At 61.1% G+C, this 18,818-nt stretch overlaps 2 protein-coding genes across 6 annotated transcripts in view; both read left to right on the top strand.

Annotated features, from left to right (window-relative positions):
- Acot7 (acyl-CoA thioesterase 7) overlaps positions 1-4,978 on the top strand; it is a 72,260-nt gene extending 67,282 nt beyond the window's left edge. The window contains exon 9 of the mRNA XM_003471459.5: positions 4,603-4,978. Coding sequence (XP_003471507.3) covers positions 4,603-4,701 — 99 coding nt within the window. The 3' untranslated portion in view covers positions 4,702-4,978. The remainder of the gene's footprint in view (positions 1-4,602) is intronic.
- Positions 4,979-7,335: 2,357 nt separating this feature from the next.
- Gpr153 (G protein-coupled receptor 153) lies at positions 7,336-17,547 on the top strand. 5 transcript variants are annotated; one of them, XM_063235394.1, is made up of 7 exons: positions 7,338-7,567; positions 7,815-7,912; positions 10,660-11,127; positions 11,590-12,019; positions 13,549-13,741; positions 14,372-14,553; positions 15,088-17,547. In XM_063235394.1, the coding sequence occupies exons 3-7, from the start codon at positions 10,772-10,774 to the stop codon at positions 15,892-15,894; spliced, it is 1,968 nt and encodes a 655-aa protein (XP_063091464.1). In that variant the 5' UTR covers positions 7,338-7,567; positions 7,815-7,912; positions 10,660-10,771; the 3' UTR covers positions 15,895-17,547. The 5 variants fall into 5 exon arrangements, with proteins under 5 accessions (XP_063091465.1, XP_063091466.1, XP_063091464.1 ...); XM_063235395.1 differs by lacking the exon at positions 7,815-7,912 and having other exon boundaries at positions 7,336-7,567; positions 15,151-17,547; XM_063235396.1 differs by lacking the exon at positions 7,815-7,912 and having other exon boundaries at positions 7,337-7,567; positions 15,241-17,547.
- The last annotated feature ends 1,271 nt before the right edge of the window (positions 17,548-18,818 follow it).

Below are 18,818 nucleotides of genomic sequence, written 5' to 3'. Positions count from 1 at the left end.
GCGTCTAAGTCATCCTTGAGGACGAGAGCACTGCACAGGCCCACACACACAAGGTCCAAGAGTACGTGTACCATGCACCACAGGAGACACGTTGCAGGGTCACTGCCCTGAGTCCCTGTTCCATGGACATAGGACCTGGGCCTTGGAAAGTGAGACACATACCCCAGGCCTCCTAGGCAGGTCCAGGGGACCCGGAGCTGTGCCCCTCCCTACAGTCTTGTTGGTAACTGCTACAGCCCCGGCCATGTGCACTGGCACCCTAGAAGCCTCTAGATGCTGCCCAGAGCTGCAGGTGACACAGAGGGCTGCCCCTGCCCCTGAGGCTGCCCGCCAGCCCACCCCTGCTGACAGCCTCAGGGCTGCAAAAGACACATTGGATTCCTCAGGGGAGTTTTCTCTTCCCCTCCAGCCAGTTTCTGGGAGGGGGCTGCAGCCAGCTCCGCTGTCTGTGTTTATTTACTTTGCCAGCAGAGGGGGACAGGCCCAAGGGTGGCAGCTGTCCCATGGGCAGGGCCGTGCATGGGGCCATCTGTTTGGTGCTGCCAGCCCCAGACCCGCGGAGATGTGATGGTGCCCTTCGTTGCTTGGCTATGGGAGCGGCTGCTCCCAGCCTGTGGCAGACCTTGGTGCAGACGCTGCTGCCTCCTGGGGCAATCTTGGCTACCTGGCACCTTGCTGCCTGGGGACTTGGGATGGCAGCACATGAGGCGGCTGTTCCATGTGCAGTTGAGGCTAGTGAGACGGAAGGCAGCCCTTAGGCCTACCTGCACTGTCTCTGAGCCCAGAACACCCCGCACAGGCCACGTCCCTAGGGACAGCAGAAGGGCAGGTGCTCCTGCTCCTGGGCCTTTAGGAAGCCCTGTCCGAGTTCTCCTGGCTACCCTGCCACACTGGTCATCAGAGCAGCCTGTGGCCTCCCCGGTCCATGGTGACCGGTCTGGTGACAGGAGCATGCAGAGCCTTGGATGCACGCGTCATGGAGCCCTTGGTGGCCTGTTGGCAGCCAAGGCGTGATGTGGGGCTGGCGTGCCAGACCTCACGGAAAAACTCATGAGCCCGGTGGGCTGCCCAGCACACTTGCATGAGGACCAGGGTTGGGGGATGGGATGGGAGGTCAGCAAGGCCCACTCCGTGCACCCCCATCCTCCTAGGATTTGTGCCAGGCTCTGCCCCTCCCCAGCCCGAGGAGGACCCCTGTGGGATCACCATGTCCTTCCCCACAACCTCCAAATCTGTAAGCACCCCTCAAGACTGCACCCTGGACCAGAGCAGTGAGCCCCACATTGGAACAGGGCTGGCAGCACCCCCTCCATAGCAGGTCAGTGCCTGGGGCCCCACCTGCACCTCACACCCACCCTGCTGCCAGTGCAAACCCCTACCCTGTACAGACTGAAGTGCAGGGCAAGGAGGCACCCGCCTGTCTGCCGCAGAGCCAGGCTGGCGCTCTGCTGGGTACTACCCTCTGTGGTCCCCTGGGACAGTGGTAACAGTGTCAGCCTTGCGCCGCCAGTGAACAGGTCTGCTTGGGCTGGGGAAGGGTGGCAGCGACTGCCAGACAACCTAGGCACCTTATATGGGTCAGGAGGGCACAGCCCCCTACTGGCCTCTCCCTAGTCTGTCTCAGCTGTAATGTTTCCATCACCTGGCTGCCTCTTGCCCACCTGCTACGCAATTTGCTTATTTTTCTGAGTATCATCAGATGCCCAGTGACAAGGTCCTCAGCTCTCAGATGTGGCAGTTAAGGACTCCAGTCATGGTTGATCAGAGGGAGGGAAGGCGTTTGGGGTTCACCAGTGGTTGTTTCCCGTACCCCGATGCCCCTCGGTGTGTGCCAGGGTCTTGGCACACCCCACCTCCCTGCTGAGCTATGGGGCCCACTTCCTGTGATCCCCAGGAGTGCGCTGGCCAGTTTTAGAAGGGCTTTATTGAAATATAATTGCGCCCTGTATAGCTCAGTGGTTTTTAGACTCTTCAGAGTTGTGCATCTCTGACCACAATCAATTTTAGCCCATTTCTGTCACCCCAAGAAGGAACACCACACCCTTAGCTGTCACTGGGCCCCAGCACCTCCGTGCCCCAGCTCTTATCTGTCACTAAGATCTGCCTATCCTGAATGTCACCAGATGGTCCCAAGTGTAACCACAATCGGTCCTCCCTCCCCTGTGGCCACTCTGGGAGATCTGCACCTCTCAAGCCCGTGAGCTCAGTAGGCAGGCAGAGAAACTGCCAGCTGTGCCCATGACTGAGCTGAGCAAGGGCAGGGGTAGCCTGTACCCCTGCTGGCAGCCCTCAGGCCCACATTCTGTCCCACATCTCCTGGCTGTTGAGGCCAGTGTGGAGAGTACACAGGGCCAGCTGGCCATGGAGTGGGGAGGCGGGGTAGAGGCAGGAGCCCCCCAGGACACTGAGACCCCTCTTCCTCCTGCAGGACCTCCTGCAGTGATGGTACAGGTGGAGTGGGAAGGCATGTCATCCAGGGAGGGGACCAGAGCGCCCCCTGGCACACAGCCCATCAGCCCTGCCTGGGTGTGTCATCCTGTTGGCCACCAGAACACCCATGACAGGTCCTGTCCACCCCATCTTGGGTCCCTGGAGCCCAGAGGGAGCACTGGGGACCAGGCACCTGCCTGGCGACCCCCATCTACACATCCCCACAAGTGCCAGGCAGAAGTCGGCCCCAAGATCAGTAGGATGTGAGTGTGGCCTCCACCCCGTCTGGCCGCCTTTGAGGACCTGTTTGCAGCCTTACTGGGCATGATTTCTTCATTTCTAAGTCCCTCGCCTTGCTTCCCACTCTGGGGGCAGGACTGTAGACTCGGGGGACCTGTGGGTGGCCAGCCTGCCTCAGGCTCCCTCTTCTCCTGCTCCCAGTCCTGTGTGGGAGCTGGTCCCCCAGCTGGTCCCAAGCCTGAGAACCCAGTGTCCCGCCTCATGAGGCCCTGACTGGCTGCTTTGCAGTCTCACAGTGCTTACTCTGTCCAGCAGGGCCACAGAGGGACAGACAGGAGCTAGGGGGTCTCCTTGGCCACACCAAGCAAGGCGCTGCTGTCTAGCTGAGTGCCACCTTAACCTGGCACTCAGCCACTTCCGGTGCTGAGGGGACAGGGCATGGCCATGCCCCCAGAGTCACACTGGTAGCCTTGAGTCTCAGCCCAAGCCTGGAGCAGACCCGGTGGTGACAATGTCGAGGTGATCCCTGTGCACGTAAAAGTGCTGCCTGTGCCCTGCGGGGTGTGGGGCGCTCTGTGGGACCCGGCTCTGAGCCAGAAGCCCAGGGATTTCACTCCCTTTGCATACCACTGACGCTGAAAGAGAACTTTTCATTTGCCCTCCCTATTTCAAGTCAAGTTCTGTGGCCTCAGAAATTTATTTTTAAATCATCAGCCGATGATGGAACTGGAACAGCAGGGGCTTCTTTGGGCCGGTCCTAGAAAAGCCAGCATTTTCATGTGCTGCCCTGGAGGCTCTTCAGACAGGGTCCTGGGCCCCGGGGAGTGCGTCCTGCACCCGTAAATACCCACAAGGCCCATTGGCCAGGAGCTGGGGAGGCCGGACAGGTTCCACCGGTGACATTTAGTGAGCACTTCCGGAGAGGGCTGGGGAGGGACATTTGGTGTGCCTTGACATTGTGTCCTCAGCCCCACAGTTCTCTTGCTGAGATTCCGTTTGTCTGCTAAACACGCAGTCCTAAAAATAGCTGCCGAGGCCTGGCATCGCCGTGATGAAGGGCACCTGCCCCGGCTCCTTGGCTTGCCGGCACCCTCAGAATGTCACACAGAAATGGCTTCGCTGGGCCTCAGCACAGTGCACAGACCTGCACCCCAGCTGGGGCAGTGCCGGGTGCAACTTCATACTGGCGCCTGCCTGGTGATGCACACTTGTGATTCTACTGCTGAGGAGGCTGAGGCAGGAGGACTGCCATGAGTTCAAGACTGGCCTGAACTGCAGAGTGAGGCTCTGTCTCCAAAAAAAGGACCACCTAATGCAGCTGCTACTGTGGCATCTGTCCAGGGAGTCACAGCCAAGCCAGGCCGTCCTGAGAGCGGAGGTGGTGCCCTTGCTGGTGCCTGTGTGCCAGCAGGCATACACCAGGAGCATCCCCCTGGGCCCAGTCCTTAAGTTGCTCAGGATGGAGGTCCAAGGTGCCACTTCCTGAGCATCCATGTGGCCCAGGCTGGGTGATGGGGGTTCCTTCCTGAAAAGTAACCCCTGATGGTGCTGGCGTAGGGCAGAGACAGAGTGGAGTAAATGTGGGGTCGGTCTGTCCTCCCTCCACACGCCATCAAGAACCCAGCCTGCCTGCCTGTCTGTCCCCCCTCCCCCGTTTGCTGAGACCATGCCTTGCCATGTAGTTTACACTGGTCTTGATCTTACGGTGTAGCCCAGGCTGGTCTCAAACTCATGTCAATCTTCCTGCCTCAGCCTCCCAACCACTGGAATTACAGGCATGGGCACCTGGTTTCAGTGCAGTTTCAACAGCGATGCACTATGGGAGGGACGCTGGGTGTAGAATTCCGCCCATCTCTGCTGAGCAGAGGGGCCGCAGGTTGGGGCAGCTGGGTGGAGCCACACCTCACCAGCCTTTCTCTGTGTGGTCCACAGCCCGAGACTGAAGATGAGAAGAGGCGCTTCGAGGAAGGCAAGGGGCGATACCTGCAGATGAAGGCCAAGCGGCAGGGCCAGGCGGAGCCTCAGCCCTAGACACCTCCTCAGGGCCCGAGCAGCTGCAGCAACAGCCCCGTGTCGTTAGTCACCCCCTTTGCCAAAACCCCACTGCCCACTTCGAGCTGCTGTCGTGTGAAGTACCCGTGTGACAGTGTTACCTTCGCCTTGTCCCGAACACCTGTGCACCAAAGCTTTATTTATACCCTTCCAGTATACACGCTGTGCAGTATTGTCCCGCACTAGCGGCGACCTGGGGCCCCGTGTAAGGTGTGTCACGAGTCCAGCCCACTAATAAAGCTGCCGTTCAGCTGGACCTGTGAAGACTGGGTGTGCTTTGTCTGCGGGGTCTGCTCCCCACGGGGCATTTGGGCACCCATGGGCAGCCTCAGTGCCCTGTCCCTGCCCCCTGGGCACACAGCGCTGGTTCCAGTGAGGTGATGACCTGCTAGCTGCAGAGGATGCTTCATCCTGTGAGGCCCTGCGGGTCCCTGACCACTTCCTGCACCTCGGAGGCAGCTGACATCTGGGACATTGAGGGAACTCGGGGCCATGGGGCACTTAGGACCCTGCTTCCCTGCATCCCTAAACCCTGCCTGAGGACCAGGGAGGTGACAGGAAAAGACCCTATGCCACCAGGTACAGGTCATGGTTGGTGTGGGGAACTGCTCTGCATGGGCCTGGACCCCTGCATCTGACACCTAGCTCCTCACACTTTTGGCAGGTCTGAGGGGCACTGTAGGTGTCTGGGGTCACCGGGAGGCTGTCACTGTTTGCATGGTGTGAGCTGTGTGGTGTTTCTGCCTACATGCACGGGTACGATGCGAGGCCACACACTGGAATCCTATAGCTGCGTCCAGCAGTGAGTGTGCGTGTGTGAGTCCAAACCAGCAGTTTCCAGACAGACAAGGTGCCAAGACCTCTGCAGCGGCCAGTATCCCACCCCACCCAGAAGTGGTACCTCAGCAGTCCTTGAGGCCTGCATATCTGCCCCTCGGCCTGCAACAAAACAGCCTGCCAACAGCTGCGGCCTCACGCAAGGCTCTCTCGGGCCCCTGGAAAGAGCACTGTGCTCCAGATGTACACAAACACCCGCCAAGAGCTTTGGAATCTGGCTGGGGTCCTGTCCCTGCCAATGGAGTTATTTCCTGCTGGGGGGAGAGGGGGTGGTGGTGATGGTGGGATGGGACAAACTTGGCCACATGAAGACACAGCCCTCAGCTCCCAGGCTCCCTCAGGCAGCCTGAGCATCATCCTGGCAGGGCCACAAAGTATCCATAGCCTTCCTAAGTCCTGACATCTGACACCCTCCTTTGGTCTTGCTTGGTCACTCATCCGTGTGGCTCTAGGTGAGCCAGATACCTAAAACCCAGGGCACAGACGCATAGTACCCTCAGCATCAGGCACACAGCAACACACCACCAGGTAAGCCATGGCCTGGCAGACCTCTGAGGCCCCTCCACCACGTAACCCCAGGACCCCTGAGAAGACACAGGGCACCAACAAGTCAGGTCTGGGAGCTGAGCAGGCTGACCGCAGGGAGAGGGCACCAGCTTTCCTCCCATGATGGGGCCCTCCTCACATGGGACAGTCTGCCTTAGACCTGCCACATGGGCTGGAGTATGGCTCGGACAGCACACCGGCCAGCACAAAAAAGAGGAAATGCCACATCTGATTACACCTCTATGCACCTCCTCTGCTGCCACCTGTCCCTAACCAGGCCTGCCTGCTGGGGAGCTGGCCTGTCCACTGAAGCTCTCTGCTGCCCCAGGAGCAATGTGGCTGGTAGGAGAGGCCCTGCCCATCCCTGGCGCTGGGTGTTACAGAAGAATATTCTCTCCAAACCATTCCTTTCTTCTCCTGAGCCCCACCTTCAGGCCGACCCTAAATCCCCTAAAGATGCTCAGGGGTGGGGGTGGGGGTGGGGGAGAGGCCAGGTGGGTGCAGAAGCCAAGCTGTTGAGTTCTGGGTAGCCCTGCTGAGCAGGCAAGCACCAGGCAGCAGCTTGGGCTGCTGATTTGGGTCCCATCCTGGCCAGGCGCCTGCTTTCCTGCAGACAAGGCTGCCAGACCAGAGAGGCTTCCCCGTGCCCAGAAAAGACACTGTGTGCCTCAAAACCCTGAGTGGCCCCGGGGTGTTGCCCATGGATGTGCGTGGTCAGCGGCAGGTCAGGACCAGTTGAAGTGAGGAGGTTCCAGAGGGCACCAGGTTCTGGCCCCTCCCAGCAGCAAGACTAGGGGAGTCAGAGGACATTTCTTAGCACATGAGGGAGGGGCAGCCACTTGGCATTCCTGTGGGTTCCAAGGCCCAGGACGCCCTGGAGATGACCCCATTAGCCCGACTTTGCCCCTTGTTGCACCGGCGCCTCACCGAGCAACTCCCACAGCTCACTGCAGAAATGGCTCCTTCGGGGACCCCATCTCTACGCGCCCCCTACTTCGGAGTCGGTCTTCTCAGATGGCTTGGAGACTTGGGGAGCATGGATCGACCTACGGGCTGCAGGCGCCACCGCCCCGAGGTTGCACCCCGCCGCGGGCTGGGGGCGGGGCGGGACAGCGCGGACAGCCGGGTGGACTGCTGCGGGCCCGCTCCGAATGCGCGGGGGCGGGGCGCGGGGCGGCGCGGAGCGCGGGAGACATGCGCCCTGGCCCCCCGCCCCCGGCCGCCCGCGCAGCCGGCTCAGCGCAGCGCAGCGCCGCGGGAGGGAGGGGCGCGGGCCGAGCGGGGAGAGGGCCCCGCGCTCTGGCCCTTGGCGGGCGCAGCGGGGATGCCCCAGCCGCCCCCGCGCCTGCCGGCCCGCCCGCCACGCCCACGGCCTCTGGCACCCGGCGCTCGGCTTGGGGTCGCGGGAACTGCAGCTGGAGGCGGGAGCAGCGAGCTAGCGCCCCGGGCGCCCGAATGCAGGGTGAGCGCGGCCGGCCTGACCCGGGCGGTGGGCGGGGGATCCGGGCGGGGAATCCGGGAGTGGGGGCGCCGCGTGGACGCGTGGTGCGGGCCGCTGAGGCTTGGACACCCCCTCCCCGCCCAACTTGGGGACCTTCGGGGCAACTTCCCCGGAGCTGGCGCCTCGCGGGGTTCCCCGCAGCAGGGACTCATAGGGGTGTGGGAGGGCGGCAGCCTCGCGGTTCTGAGCGCACCCCTGCCCGGCGCAGTCCTGCGGATGCCCGGGACGCGACCCCACGATTCGGCCGCCCGGACGCGCCCTCGGGTTGGGTGAAACGCTGGGACCCGCAGGAGACGGGTAGACGGGGTGCGTCTCTTGGGGTGGGGGCGCCAGGGCGGACGGGCAGGCGGTGTGCGACTCTTAGGGTGGGGGCGCCAGGGTGGCTAAGTGGTGTAGGGGGCGCGGCCAGACTCGACCGGGAAGACAGTGGCGCAGCGCGGGCGGGAGCAGCGCGGGGGCGCTCGCTGGGGCGCAGCCTGAGCCCGGGGAATCCTTTCAAGTTCTGGGTCTCCTTTGTTGTGCAATGGAGCCTCGGAGGAGCACGGCCTCATTGGCCCCGGGCCATGACGTCACGGTCTAGCCCGCCCGCAGCCCCTTTGAGGGGGTCGTGGGTGCTGGGGTGTCCTGGGCCGGTCTTACTGAGGACCCCTCGGTGGGACGGGCGTGCATCGCGTACTTGGTCGGCCGGGAGGTGGGGCCCTAGTCCTGGAAATACTTCCTGGATGCTGGGAGGCAGCGCAATGAGGGGAGGTGCTGGCCGGCCCCGAGCCCACTCACTGACTGCTGGCCTCCAAGAACTGGAACCGGCAGGCGTTTGAAGGTGCATCCACCGTACCAGCCTGGAGGCAGAGGGACACGCTGTTCCCACAGCGAGTTCCTGTCACCTTGCACCTGGAGACCTGGCACGGACCCCATTCCAGACCACAGTGTGGGGAGAACTGGGCCCTGCTGAGCCTCAGAGAGCAGGCTCTGCCCAGCAGGCACGAGGCTCAGGGAGACCCCTCACTTCTAAGAAGGGAAAATGTTTTGTTTTGGAGTTGGAGAGGCCAAAAGGCAGGTGTTAGACCAGCAGAAACCTGGATCCTGGTTGAGGCACGTCATGGTGCGTGCAAAGGTTTTACCTCTGGATCACCCTTTAAAGTAGGTGTGGGGCCAGGCATGGTGGGCGCAGGCCTCTAATCCTGGGACTTGGGAGGCTGAGGCAGCGGGACTGCTACCAGTCCAAGGCTAGCTTTGGACCCTGTTTCAAATAAGTAAGTAAATAAATAAATGTTAAATAAATAAAATAGGCACAGTAGGAGAATCTATCACACGACTTTCCCAGAGACACAGATGCAGAATGTGCCTGTTTGCAGGAACTTGGTTCCTCCATCTCCCTGTCCTGCAGCGAGGCTGCACTGGACCAGACCAGGGAAGGAGCTGACACTGGGCTGTGTTGGGCTGGGGGAAGTCCATGGTGCCTTCCTACCACCCTGCACCACTGCTGAACACAGCACTAGGTGGGCCAGCCCAGGCCAAGGTCACAGGAGTAGGCAGAGCCCCCGTGGGCATCTGAGGAGAGGCCTTCTGCACTGATGCCCATCCCCAGGCGCACACTGGGTCCAGTTTCCTGTTTGCTACCATGGAGGTCACCCTGAATCCTTCTCTGGGTCAGGACACTGGATGGAGGTCCCTGAGTGTCCCAAGGGCATGGGCAGAGGAAAAGAACTCCAGATAAGATGATCAGGGACTGTCTCACAGATGGTGGCCGGTGTCCCTGTCCCTACCCAAGAGAAGATTTACTCTGTTCCCAGCTGGAGCCACCACAACCTGGGGGTCCCTGGGACTGTGCCTGGTGGTGGGCACCCGAGAGCATGGGGTGCACAGGGAGGGCATCTGTGAGATGAGGCAGGATGAGAGGGGCCAAGTACCTGTCACCAGCGCAGCAGTGGGCCTCACTTAACCTTGTCCCCATGCCACCTGCTGTAGCTTGTGTCCTACAAGGGGCTGCCAGTCTGGAAGAGTAGGAAGGGAAGGGCCAGCCGCCAGCAGAGTGGACACCTTCCCCATCGTGGGCCCCTGCCCAGCCATCTGTGTCCCCAGCTCACATCTGAAGGCATTGGCTTCTCCTGGGGGTGGGTCAAGCTCTGGGCTCCAGGCTGTCCTGGCCTATGCTGCCTGGGCCACCCATGACATGTCCTAACTTTAGAAATGTGGGTTCTGCCCACCTAGCTCCCTGTAGCTGCAGCATGACAGTCCTGTTACAGAGGAAGACACAGTGACTGTGCCAGGACCTGGCTGGAGCTTTCACCCCAGTCTGTGGCTGAGCCTGGGCCGTGTGGGGACCTGGCTGGGGAAGGCCAACTGGGGTCTGAACAGAGGGACATAAGGGTGGCAATCTGGAGCAGGAAAGGGAGGTTTGGGGACTTCATTCTCCGAGGTCTGGCCTTGTCTGGCCAAATGAGGCAGGCTAAGTGAAGGTGAAAATCCCTGCGGCATCCACGGGAGAGGCCTGGTGTGGACTTTGTGAGGACTCTGGAATATCTGATCTCCTGAGGCTTTGTCTGGGAACAGGGCCAGGGCGCATGTGAGGCAGAAGAGTCCATCTGGCCAGCCACACACCTGTAGTGCATCTGTCTGGGAGACTGAGACAGGAGGACTGTAAGTTCAGGCCCGAGTAGGCAACTTAGTGAGACCCTATCTTGAAGTAAAAGCTAAGAGGGGCTGGGGTGCACCTAAGGTAGGGTGCTTGCCGAGGTGCGCGAGGCCCTGGGTTCATTCATCGTCGGTATTACAGAAAAACAAAACACAAAAATCCCACAAGAGATCCACTGGGGGCTGGGCCTGCCTGGCGTGAGGGTGCAGGTGGGGAGAAGAAAGCTTGGATCAGGGGCGCCCCAACAAAGAGTCCTCTGAGTGCTAAGGTCGTGGACAGGAGGCCCCTTGGGTAGGTGGGGGACAGCAGGACCACAGGAAGTGGTGCACTGGGGCCTCCTCGCCTCACACCCCAGCAGCCCGAGCTTCCGGAGCTGTATTCAGGGGGACTCACTGAGTACTCACGACCTCCTCCCCAGCTGCCTGTGGTCCCTGGTGTCCCCGAACTGCCACCTCCAAAGGCTGCTGCTCTGTGACGAGGCGCGGCCCTGAGGAGGATGCCCCGGCCACCCACCCGCTCCTGTTGGCACCATGGGTGACGAGAGGCGGCTGCCTGGCAGCGCTGTGGGCTGGCTGGCGTGCGGGGGCGTCTCCCTGCTGGCCAACGCCTGGGGCATCCTCAGCGTGGGTGCCAAGCAGAAGAAGTGGAAGCCCCTGGAGTTCCTGCTGTGTACGCTCGCAGCCACCCACATGCTCAACGTGGCGGTGCCCATCGCCACCTACGCTGTGGTGCAGCTGCGGCGGCAACGTCCCGACTACGAGTGGAACGAGGGCCTCTGCAAGGTCTTCGTGTCCACCTTCTACACCCTCACCCTGGCCACCTGCTTCTCGGTCACCTCCCTCTCCTACCATCGCATGTGGATGGTCCGCTGGCCTGTCAACTACCGGTGAGTGCGTGCGGGAGGGCTGCTGGGGTGTGGCAGGAAGTCCCACCCAGTGCACGCCTGGCAGACCCTGTGGTTAGGCCACACCTGTGCCATCCATGCAGGGGTGGGCAGGGAGGCTTAGGAAGGGTGGTGCTGGGCTGCTGCACATAGAAGTGTGCAGGAATACACATAGATGTCCAGTGCAGAAGTGCCCGAGCTGGGCTTGGTGGGGCCCACCTGTAATCCCAGCACTCAGGAGGCCAAAGCAGGAAGTGAGACCCTGTCTCAACCACCCCCGTGCAGTGCCTGGTGGAAGGGCCAAGGGACAGTCTGCACGAACGTTTAAAAAGGACAAGGCCCTGCCACGCTGGCTGTGCCAGGGCTGTGGCGTTGGGGTGGCAGGGAGGAGCCCTCTGCAGATCTGAAGAGGCTTGGGCCAACGGCCTAAGTGACACTGGGCTCCTCTGTCCTGCCCCATGCCAGGCTGAGCAACGCCAAGAAGCAGGCAGTGCACACGGTCATGGGCATCTGGATGGTGTCCTTCATCCTGTCAGCCCTGCCCGCCGTCGGCTGGCATGACACCAGCGAGCGCTTCTACACCCATGGCTGCCGTTTCATTGTGGCTGAGATCGGCCTGGGCTTTGGGGTCTGCTTCCTGCTGCTGGTGGGCGGCAGCGTGGCCATGGGCGTGGTGTGCACGGCCATTGCCCTCTTCCAGACGCTGGCCGTGCAGGGTGGGCACCAAGCCGACCGCCACACCTTCACTGTGCCCACTATTGTGGTGGAGGACGCCCAGGGCAAGCGCCGCTCCTCCATCGATGGCTCGGAGTCGGCCAAGACCTCGCTGCAGATCACGGGCCTGGTGGCCACCATCGTGGTCATCTATGACTGCTTCATGGGCTTCCCTGTGCTGGTGGGTGAGGGTGTCAGATGGGGACCTGGGGGAGGGCTCTGGGACAGCCTGGGGGCTGGGTGTTGGGCAGTGGCCTCAGAGCCTTTTCTCTGAGATACACAGTAAACCCACATTTTACACAGCTGGAGAGTGAGGCCCAGAGAGGTCTGTGGCATGCCTAAAGTCAAGCCAGCTGACCTGGTCCCCTTCCTCGTCCCTTAAAACACCATACCCCACACCTGTAACCTAAAGCTGTTTCAGCTCAGTGTGCGGAAATTTCACACTCCAGGGGGCCAGGGCAGGGCAGCACAGCAGAGGGGTGTGGGGGAAGGAAGCTGCTCGTGGCGTGGTGGACAGGAAGCAGACAGCAGCAGAAGTAGCAGAGAAGTGACTGGAACCCTCCCAGGCCACCCCCAGGGACTTACTTCTCTCCTCCCAGCAGCCCCTACCATCCACCAGCCAGCTGTCCTGCCTGTCACCTTCCAAATCCCCACCTAGGAGTGCATGAGACCCTCAGGGATTTCTAGCTGGAAACCCGAACAGCGCCCATGGTGGGCGGTGACAGCACATCAGCATCTGGCTGTCTTCCTGCCAGCTGCAGTGGCACTTTCTCCCCTCCCTGGGAGACAGGGTCCTGTGTCCTTTGCCCAAGAAGTGTGGGTGGGCAGGAGGGTGCTGAGTGGGGACAGGGCAAGTCTTGAACACCTTGGAAGTTACTTTCGTTTTTTGTACTGGGGGTCAAACTCAGGACCTTGCACTTGCCAGGCAGGTGCTTATGCCGCTGAACTAAATCCCCAGCCCCCCAGTCTAAGTCTTAAAAGCTGGGACTGTCAAGGGCAGTGGGACTGGCTGGGGTCCTCTGTGTGCAGGCAGCACTGTGCTGACCCCAGCAGGAAATCTGGGCTTAGTAGCTCAGCCCTGGCCAGGCCCAGCTCCACAGCATTTTTCTAAGCAGCAGGGAAGGCCAAGAAAGGCGCTGGCAGGGGGAGGTGGCAGTGTCACAGCTGGGCCATTGTGGACCCCCAGCTACAGGGTCCTTTTATGTCCAGTGGGGCCTGGCATTTCTTGTGCCAGTGCTGATAGAGGAAAGGGGCTGGGGCTACCCCAGTTTCTCTCCTGAGCAGGAAACGGGGTGGCCCGGTGGAGCCCACTCCCTTGTCTCTGGCTGTTACAGACAGGTCTGCCCCATAGGGCACCCCGTTGGACCCTCTGTCCTGGGAATCTCCTGTGGGGTCTAAGCCCTGGCCCCTCTGAAGAGGCCAAGGCTGAGGTTCCTGACCCAGGAGGTGCTGGGTGTCAGCAGGAAGTGTGGCCCTGAGGCCTGGTCCTCCAGGCCTGTCCTCACCCAGTTCTCCCCACAGGGAGTCCCAAGGACAGCAGCACGGAAGGTAGCATGGCTGGGCAGTACTTGGGAGGGAAGGACCCATCCCTGCATACAAGGACCTGGGTCTCTGTCCTCGGTGGCCACCTGCTCTGCCCAGTGGGCCGTGCACATGCCCTGTAGACAGGCAGCTGAGTCCTGCCAGCCAGGCCGTGCTCTGTGCCCGCAGGTGGTGAGCTTCAGCAGCCTGCGGGCCGATGCCTCGGCTCCCTGGATGGTGCTCTGTGTGCTGTGGTGCTCCGTGACCCAGGCCCTGCTGCTCCCTGTGTTCCTCTGGGCCTGTGACCGCTACCGGGCTGACCTCAAGGCTGTCTGGGAGAAGTGCATGGCCCTCATGGCCAACGACGAGGACTCCGATGATGGTGAGGAGGGCCCGAGGCTGGCCTCTGGGAACAGTGGCATCTGGGTGAGGTCCAGAGACCACCCCATTGCAGTCAGGTGACCCCATTCTCAAAGGCTAAAACACTCCTCACATCCTAGCCAACCTGGATGTCCCATGGGTATCTCCTGTCCTGCCCAGCTGCCCTGGGGGGCATCCAGTTGGCCTAGTGTCAGTTTGGCTGTGAGCACCAGACTCATGGGGTCCACTGGGCTTCAGGTTCACCCTGACCCCTGACCTCAGAGGTCCACAGTGGAATGCCACATGGGTTTGGGCATGTTGTTTCGTTATGTGCCAAGCACTCTCAGCCCCTAGGTGTATATTCAGTCTCAGGACCTTGAGGTCCCACCCATATCCCAGATGAAAGTATGTTCCAGACTTGATGGGCATGGTGGCACATTCCTTTAATCCCGGCACAAGGGACCCTGAGGTCCCTTAGTGAATGCAAAGCCAGCCTGATAAGAGCAGTATCCTGGCCTGAGTCACCCTTTTCAGCTAACCAGGCCCACCTATCCTGCTTGTCACCCAGATGCCCCTGCCTGAGGTGCATCTGTGGGGAGTACCTCCTGCCTGCTCCTAAATCCCATGGCTCTACGCCTCTGTCTTCCTGCAGAGACCAGCCTGGAGGGTGGTATCCCTCGGGACCTGGTGATGGAGCGCCCTCTGGACTACCGATATGGAGGTGACTTTGTGGCCCTGGATAGGATGACCAAATACGAGCTCTCTGCCCTGGAGGGGGGTCTGCCCCACCTCTACCCACTGCGGCCCCTACAGGACAAGATGCAGTACCTGCAGGTAGGGGCAGGGCAGGGCAGGGTGTGGCTATGCATGTGGGGGTGGCCTTGGGCAGCTTCACAGGATGATGCACCCCCTCTGGGCTGCTGGAAGTCACGGGGGTGGGGGTGGGGATGGGGCTTCCCTTAGTTCCCGGTGCCCAGGAAGAGTGGTGTCCGTGCAGTGTCTGGTGTTTCCTTCCACCTTTATACCCTAAGGAGTTTTTTCCCCAAAATCCATTCAAGTTTCAAACAATGGAGGCTCAGAAATACTGTATGTTACACAGCTTTCCCAACCTTGACACCACAGCTAAAACAAGTAGAGGTTTAATTTGACCCACAGTTTCAGGGGTTCAGTCCATGGTTTGGCGCCTCTAAGGTGGGAGCAACATAGTGGACCAAAGGTGCTCCATTTATGGCGGCCAGAAAGCAGAGCAGGGAAGCAGTGCCCAAGGGAGGAGCTAGGGACCAGCAGTGGTACCCACGGTCACGCCTGCATGGCCCACCAGGCACATGCAGAAGTGTGCTTCACTGATTCCTCTGTCCCTTTCTCAAGCCGATCACTGACCCCACCAAGGTTAACCCTGACAACGGTTGTCACCTGCCCCACGTCTCACAGCTCCAAGCAGGCTGCGCCGGCCCCCGACCCGCAGACCACCCCGGCCTCTCCGCAGCGCAGCCCCGGCTAAAGTCCACCGCGTCCTCTCAGGTCCCGCCCACGCGGCGCTCCTCGCACGACGACGCGGATGCGTGGGCTCTGCCACCGCCGCGCTGGGGCTCCGGCGAGGACCTGGCGGCGCTGGCGCAGCTCGCGCTGCCCCCAGGGCGCCGCGGCAGCCTGCGGGCCTTAGCCGAGGACGCGCCCCCGTTCCGCGCGCGCCGCCGCTCGGCCGAGAGCCTGCTGTCGCTGCCAGCCCCGGACGGCCCCCCGCGCCACGCCGGCGACTCGCCCCCCGGCCCTTCTCGCCGCCGCCCCTCGGGCCCCGGCGCGCGCTCCGCCTCGGCCTCGCTGCTGCCGGACGCCTTCGCGCTCACCGCCTTCGAGCGCGAGCCGCACGTCCTGCGCCGCCCGCCCTCTGCGGCGTCGCCCGGCCACGCCCCCTCCTTCCCGGCGCGCGCCTCACCCGGCCACGCCTCCACGCCCCCCGGCGGCCACGGCGCACAGCGCAGCCCCGGCCCGTCGCGCCAATGCGCGCGTGCGCACTTTGGCCCGCTGCAGACAGGTCTGAGCGTGTCGTGGGGCGAACCCGGAGGCCTGCATGAAGCGATCGTCGGCGGCAGCACCAGCAGCTTCCTGAGCTCACCCTCCGAGTCCTCGGGCTACGTCACGCTGCACTCGGACTCACTGGGGTCTGCGTCGTAGGGCGCAGACACCAGACTGCCCTGTACAGGGTGCACAGCATCACGGAGGCCGCCTCTGCCCCACTCACCACGTGCAGTGAGGTTCTTCTCGGCCCAGGGGTAAGGAAGCGGGGGCCTCGGCGCTCAGTTTTGGTTCCTCCTGCTACTGTTTCCTAGAGGGATGGCGCCGGCCCTAGAGGACCACCCTAGGCCTGGACCAGCTGTCACAGAGTCTCCTAGGCAGAGGGAAGCTGGCCTTGGTACTGAGTGGCCTCTGCACACAGGCTGCGCGCTCCGCAGCTGGGCTCAGATGCAGCAGAGCCCGGGACAGGGCCACCATCAGAACAAATCCACCTGCAGCCAGAAGCCGCTAGACTACAGCCACTTTCCTCTGCAACTGTCATACCCAGGGACCTGGGGTGCAGAGTCTCTTTTAAGCACAGGGTCTTCTGAACCCAAACATACTCTCCGAGCAGGTCTTCAGGGCTGTGACCTGTTCTGCCTCAGTTTCCCTATTTGATGAGCAGGTGACCATGTTATCTCAGGGCTGTTGGAAGAAACCTCCCAGTCCGTGTGCTCTGGCCACTGAGTGGACCAGGTGTCAGAGTTACTCTACGACTCTTTTGGGGTCCTTTGTGAAGGTTAGTCTTCAGCATGTGGTCCCTTCTCAGTGTCCCCTGACCCCCTAGGGACTCACACTCTACCCCAGCTTAGCACAACACGTTTGCACCATCATCACCCTGACCATTTTTAGTGACTCCAGGTTTACTGCCCACCATCGATGCCTGTCCTTGACACAGTGGCCACCTTTGTGACTCCAACCACGAAGGCTGTGGGTCCACAGTGCAGAGGATCAGGGCAAAGGGGGAGTGGGCTTCATTACATCTTCCCTACCCCCACCACGCAGTCCTGGCCCCTGTTAAGGGCCACCTGTCACCCAAACAGGACTGCCCTTTGCTGTTCCTCTTGGGCAGATCTCTTGCAGGCCTAGGCTCTGCCATGGCCCTGGGTCTTTCCAGGCAAAGGAGAGGCCAGGAATAGCTGTAATCTCGAGATGGAGAAGCCCCACAGACACCACGCAGTGGCCCCTTGATGTGAAGAGCTGGAGCCAGTGTCGAGTGCAGCTCAGAGCCATCCTGCATTCCTTTTCCTCCGCCCTCCATGTCTAGGTCTATTGCCTTGCCCTCCAGATGATGTTCCAGTTCCAGAGAAAGCCCCACAACTGTAGGCTTCTGTGGGGAAGGGGGGAGGGGCTGAGCTGGTCATGGGCAAACAGGCAGGGAACTGCGGTCCACCCCAGCATGGGAGGGGCTGCCTCTGGCCAGTGCTGCTGTGCCTTGACAGGTGTAGAGGCCACCAGCTGGCCACTGTCTCCGCTCTCAAACTGAGTTTTCACCTTGTGTATTTCATGCCCAAGGCAATACTTGCAGGAAGAACACCCCATCCCCCCAAACCACTCCAGCCCTGGTTTTTACAAGATTAAGGGGGAGAACCAGAGTCTCTCCCACTCTTCACCAAGTCTCCAGGCCTGTTTTTAAGGAGCTTAGCTGTGGACTTCCTGGGCCGAAGTTTGGTCTGCACCCCACGCCCAGCCCAGAGCCAGGGATCCGTTTGTAGTTTTTTGACAACCTAGCATTTCTCTGTATGAGACCCGATAAAAACTTTTTGATTTGCACCTGGCATGCTGAAGCTGATTCTGGGGAAGCGCCATTATAGAACCGAAAGGAGGGCGGGGTCGAGGGCTGGCTGGGTGCCCCAAATGTGCTTCTTTGTGGAACTGAACTCCTGGGCGACAGGGCCATTCCTTGGGCCTGGATTTGCTTCTCCAAACAAGCGATTCACCTCCATCCAGGGAGTGAGCTGCAGGCGAGCACCAAAGCCCATCTGTCAGCGCGAAGGCCCGCTGTGGTGCAGCCTCGGCCCCTGGCCAGTACTCGTGAGGGTGGTTCAGGCAGCCAATCAGGGCAGAGCGGCTGGGGACCTCTGCTCGGGCCTCCAGTGTCTGCTTCGAACTCTGGCTGCAATTTAGAGACCGCTCCCTTTAGGTTCACGGTGCGAGGCCGCCACCTGATGGCCAGGAGGAGGATTCCTCCCGGTTTCTCGGCCACCCTTACTGGAGCGGCTGCTCTGAGTGAGTTACAGCCGGTTTCTCGCTACCGGGGCACTGTGGGCGGGCCCTTTTCCTCGCGATTGGACCGTGACGCGTTTAGGGCAGGAGCAAGGCTAGAACAGTCCCCAAAAGAAATGCTCCTAGCCAGGCATGGTGGAGCACACTTGTGATTCCAGAAGTCTGGGAGGCTGAGTCAGGAGAATCGCAGCAAGTTCGAAGCCACCCTGGACAATCTAGCAGCGAGCAACTATATCGAACGAAAATTTTAAAAGGACCAGAATGTAACTGTGAAGGCCCTGTGTTCAAATCCGCGATACTGCAAAGCAAAAACCACCTACAGAAAGTTGATAGGGTAGGGGTTTTTTTTTTTTTTTGGTTTTGGTTTTTTTTCTTTTTCTACTTTTTTTTTTTTTTTTTTTTTTTGGATAGCTGTAGTTAAAGACCGCGCACGTGAGTGTCATGGAAGAAATTTCGCCTAGTGTTTATTGTATAGGAGGAGATGCCGAGTTCTCAGACCCCACTCCTAGGGGCCCCTGCCTAGAAGCCCAGAGGAGGAAAAACCGAGTGGATCTCCTCCCACCCCAAGGTCCGAGCTCAGCAAGGCCTTCCATGCGTCAGGCGCGGGGCGCTCCCGCGCCGTGAGGGTCGCGGGCCCGGCTCTAGGGGCCCCGGCTCGGGATGCCAGTCAGTGTCTTAGCCGAGCGGAAGGGGTGCGTTCCCCACGCAGACGCCGGGGTCTCCCCGGGACTGGGGCGAGGGCTTCCTTGGTGGGCGGGGCTTCTTCAGTGGGCGGGGCCAGGGAAGCTGGGGGCCCTGGAGAGGCGAATCTTGGGGAG

The sequence above is a fragment of the Cavia porcellus genome, unplaced genomic scaffold (assembly GCF_034190915.1).
Source record: "Cavia porcellus strain 051 isolate PalLab524CR breed Dunkin Hartley unplaced genomic scaffold, mCavPor4.1 scaffold_25, whole genome shotgun sequence".
Classification (NCBI taxonomy): domain Eukaryota; kingdom Metazoa; phylum Chordata; class Mammalia; order Rodentia; family Caviidae; genus Cavia; species Cavia porcellus.
The sequence above is the reverse complement of the archived record's forward strand: the minus strand, read 5'-3'. Positions and strand labels throughout refer to the sequence as shown.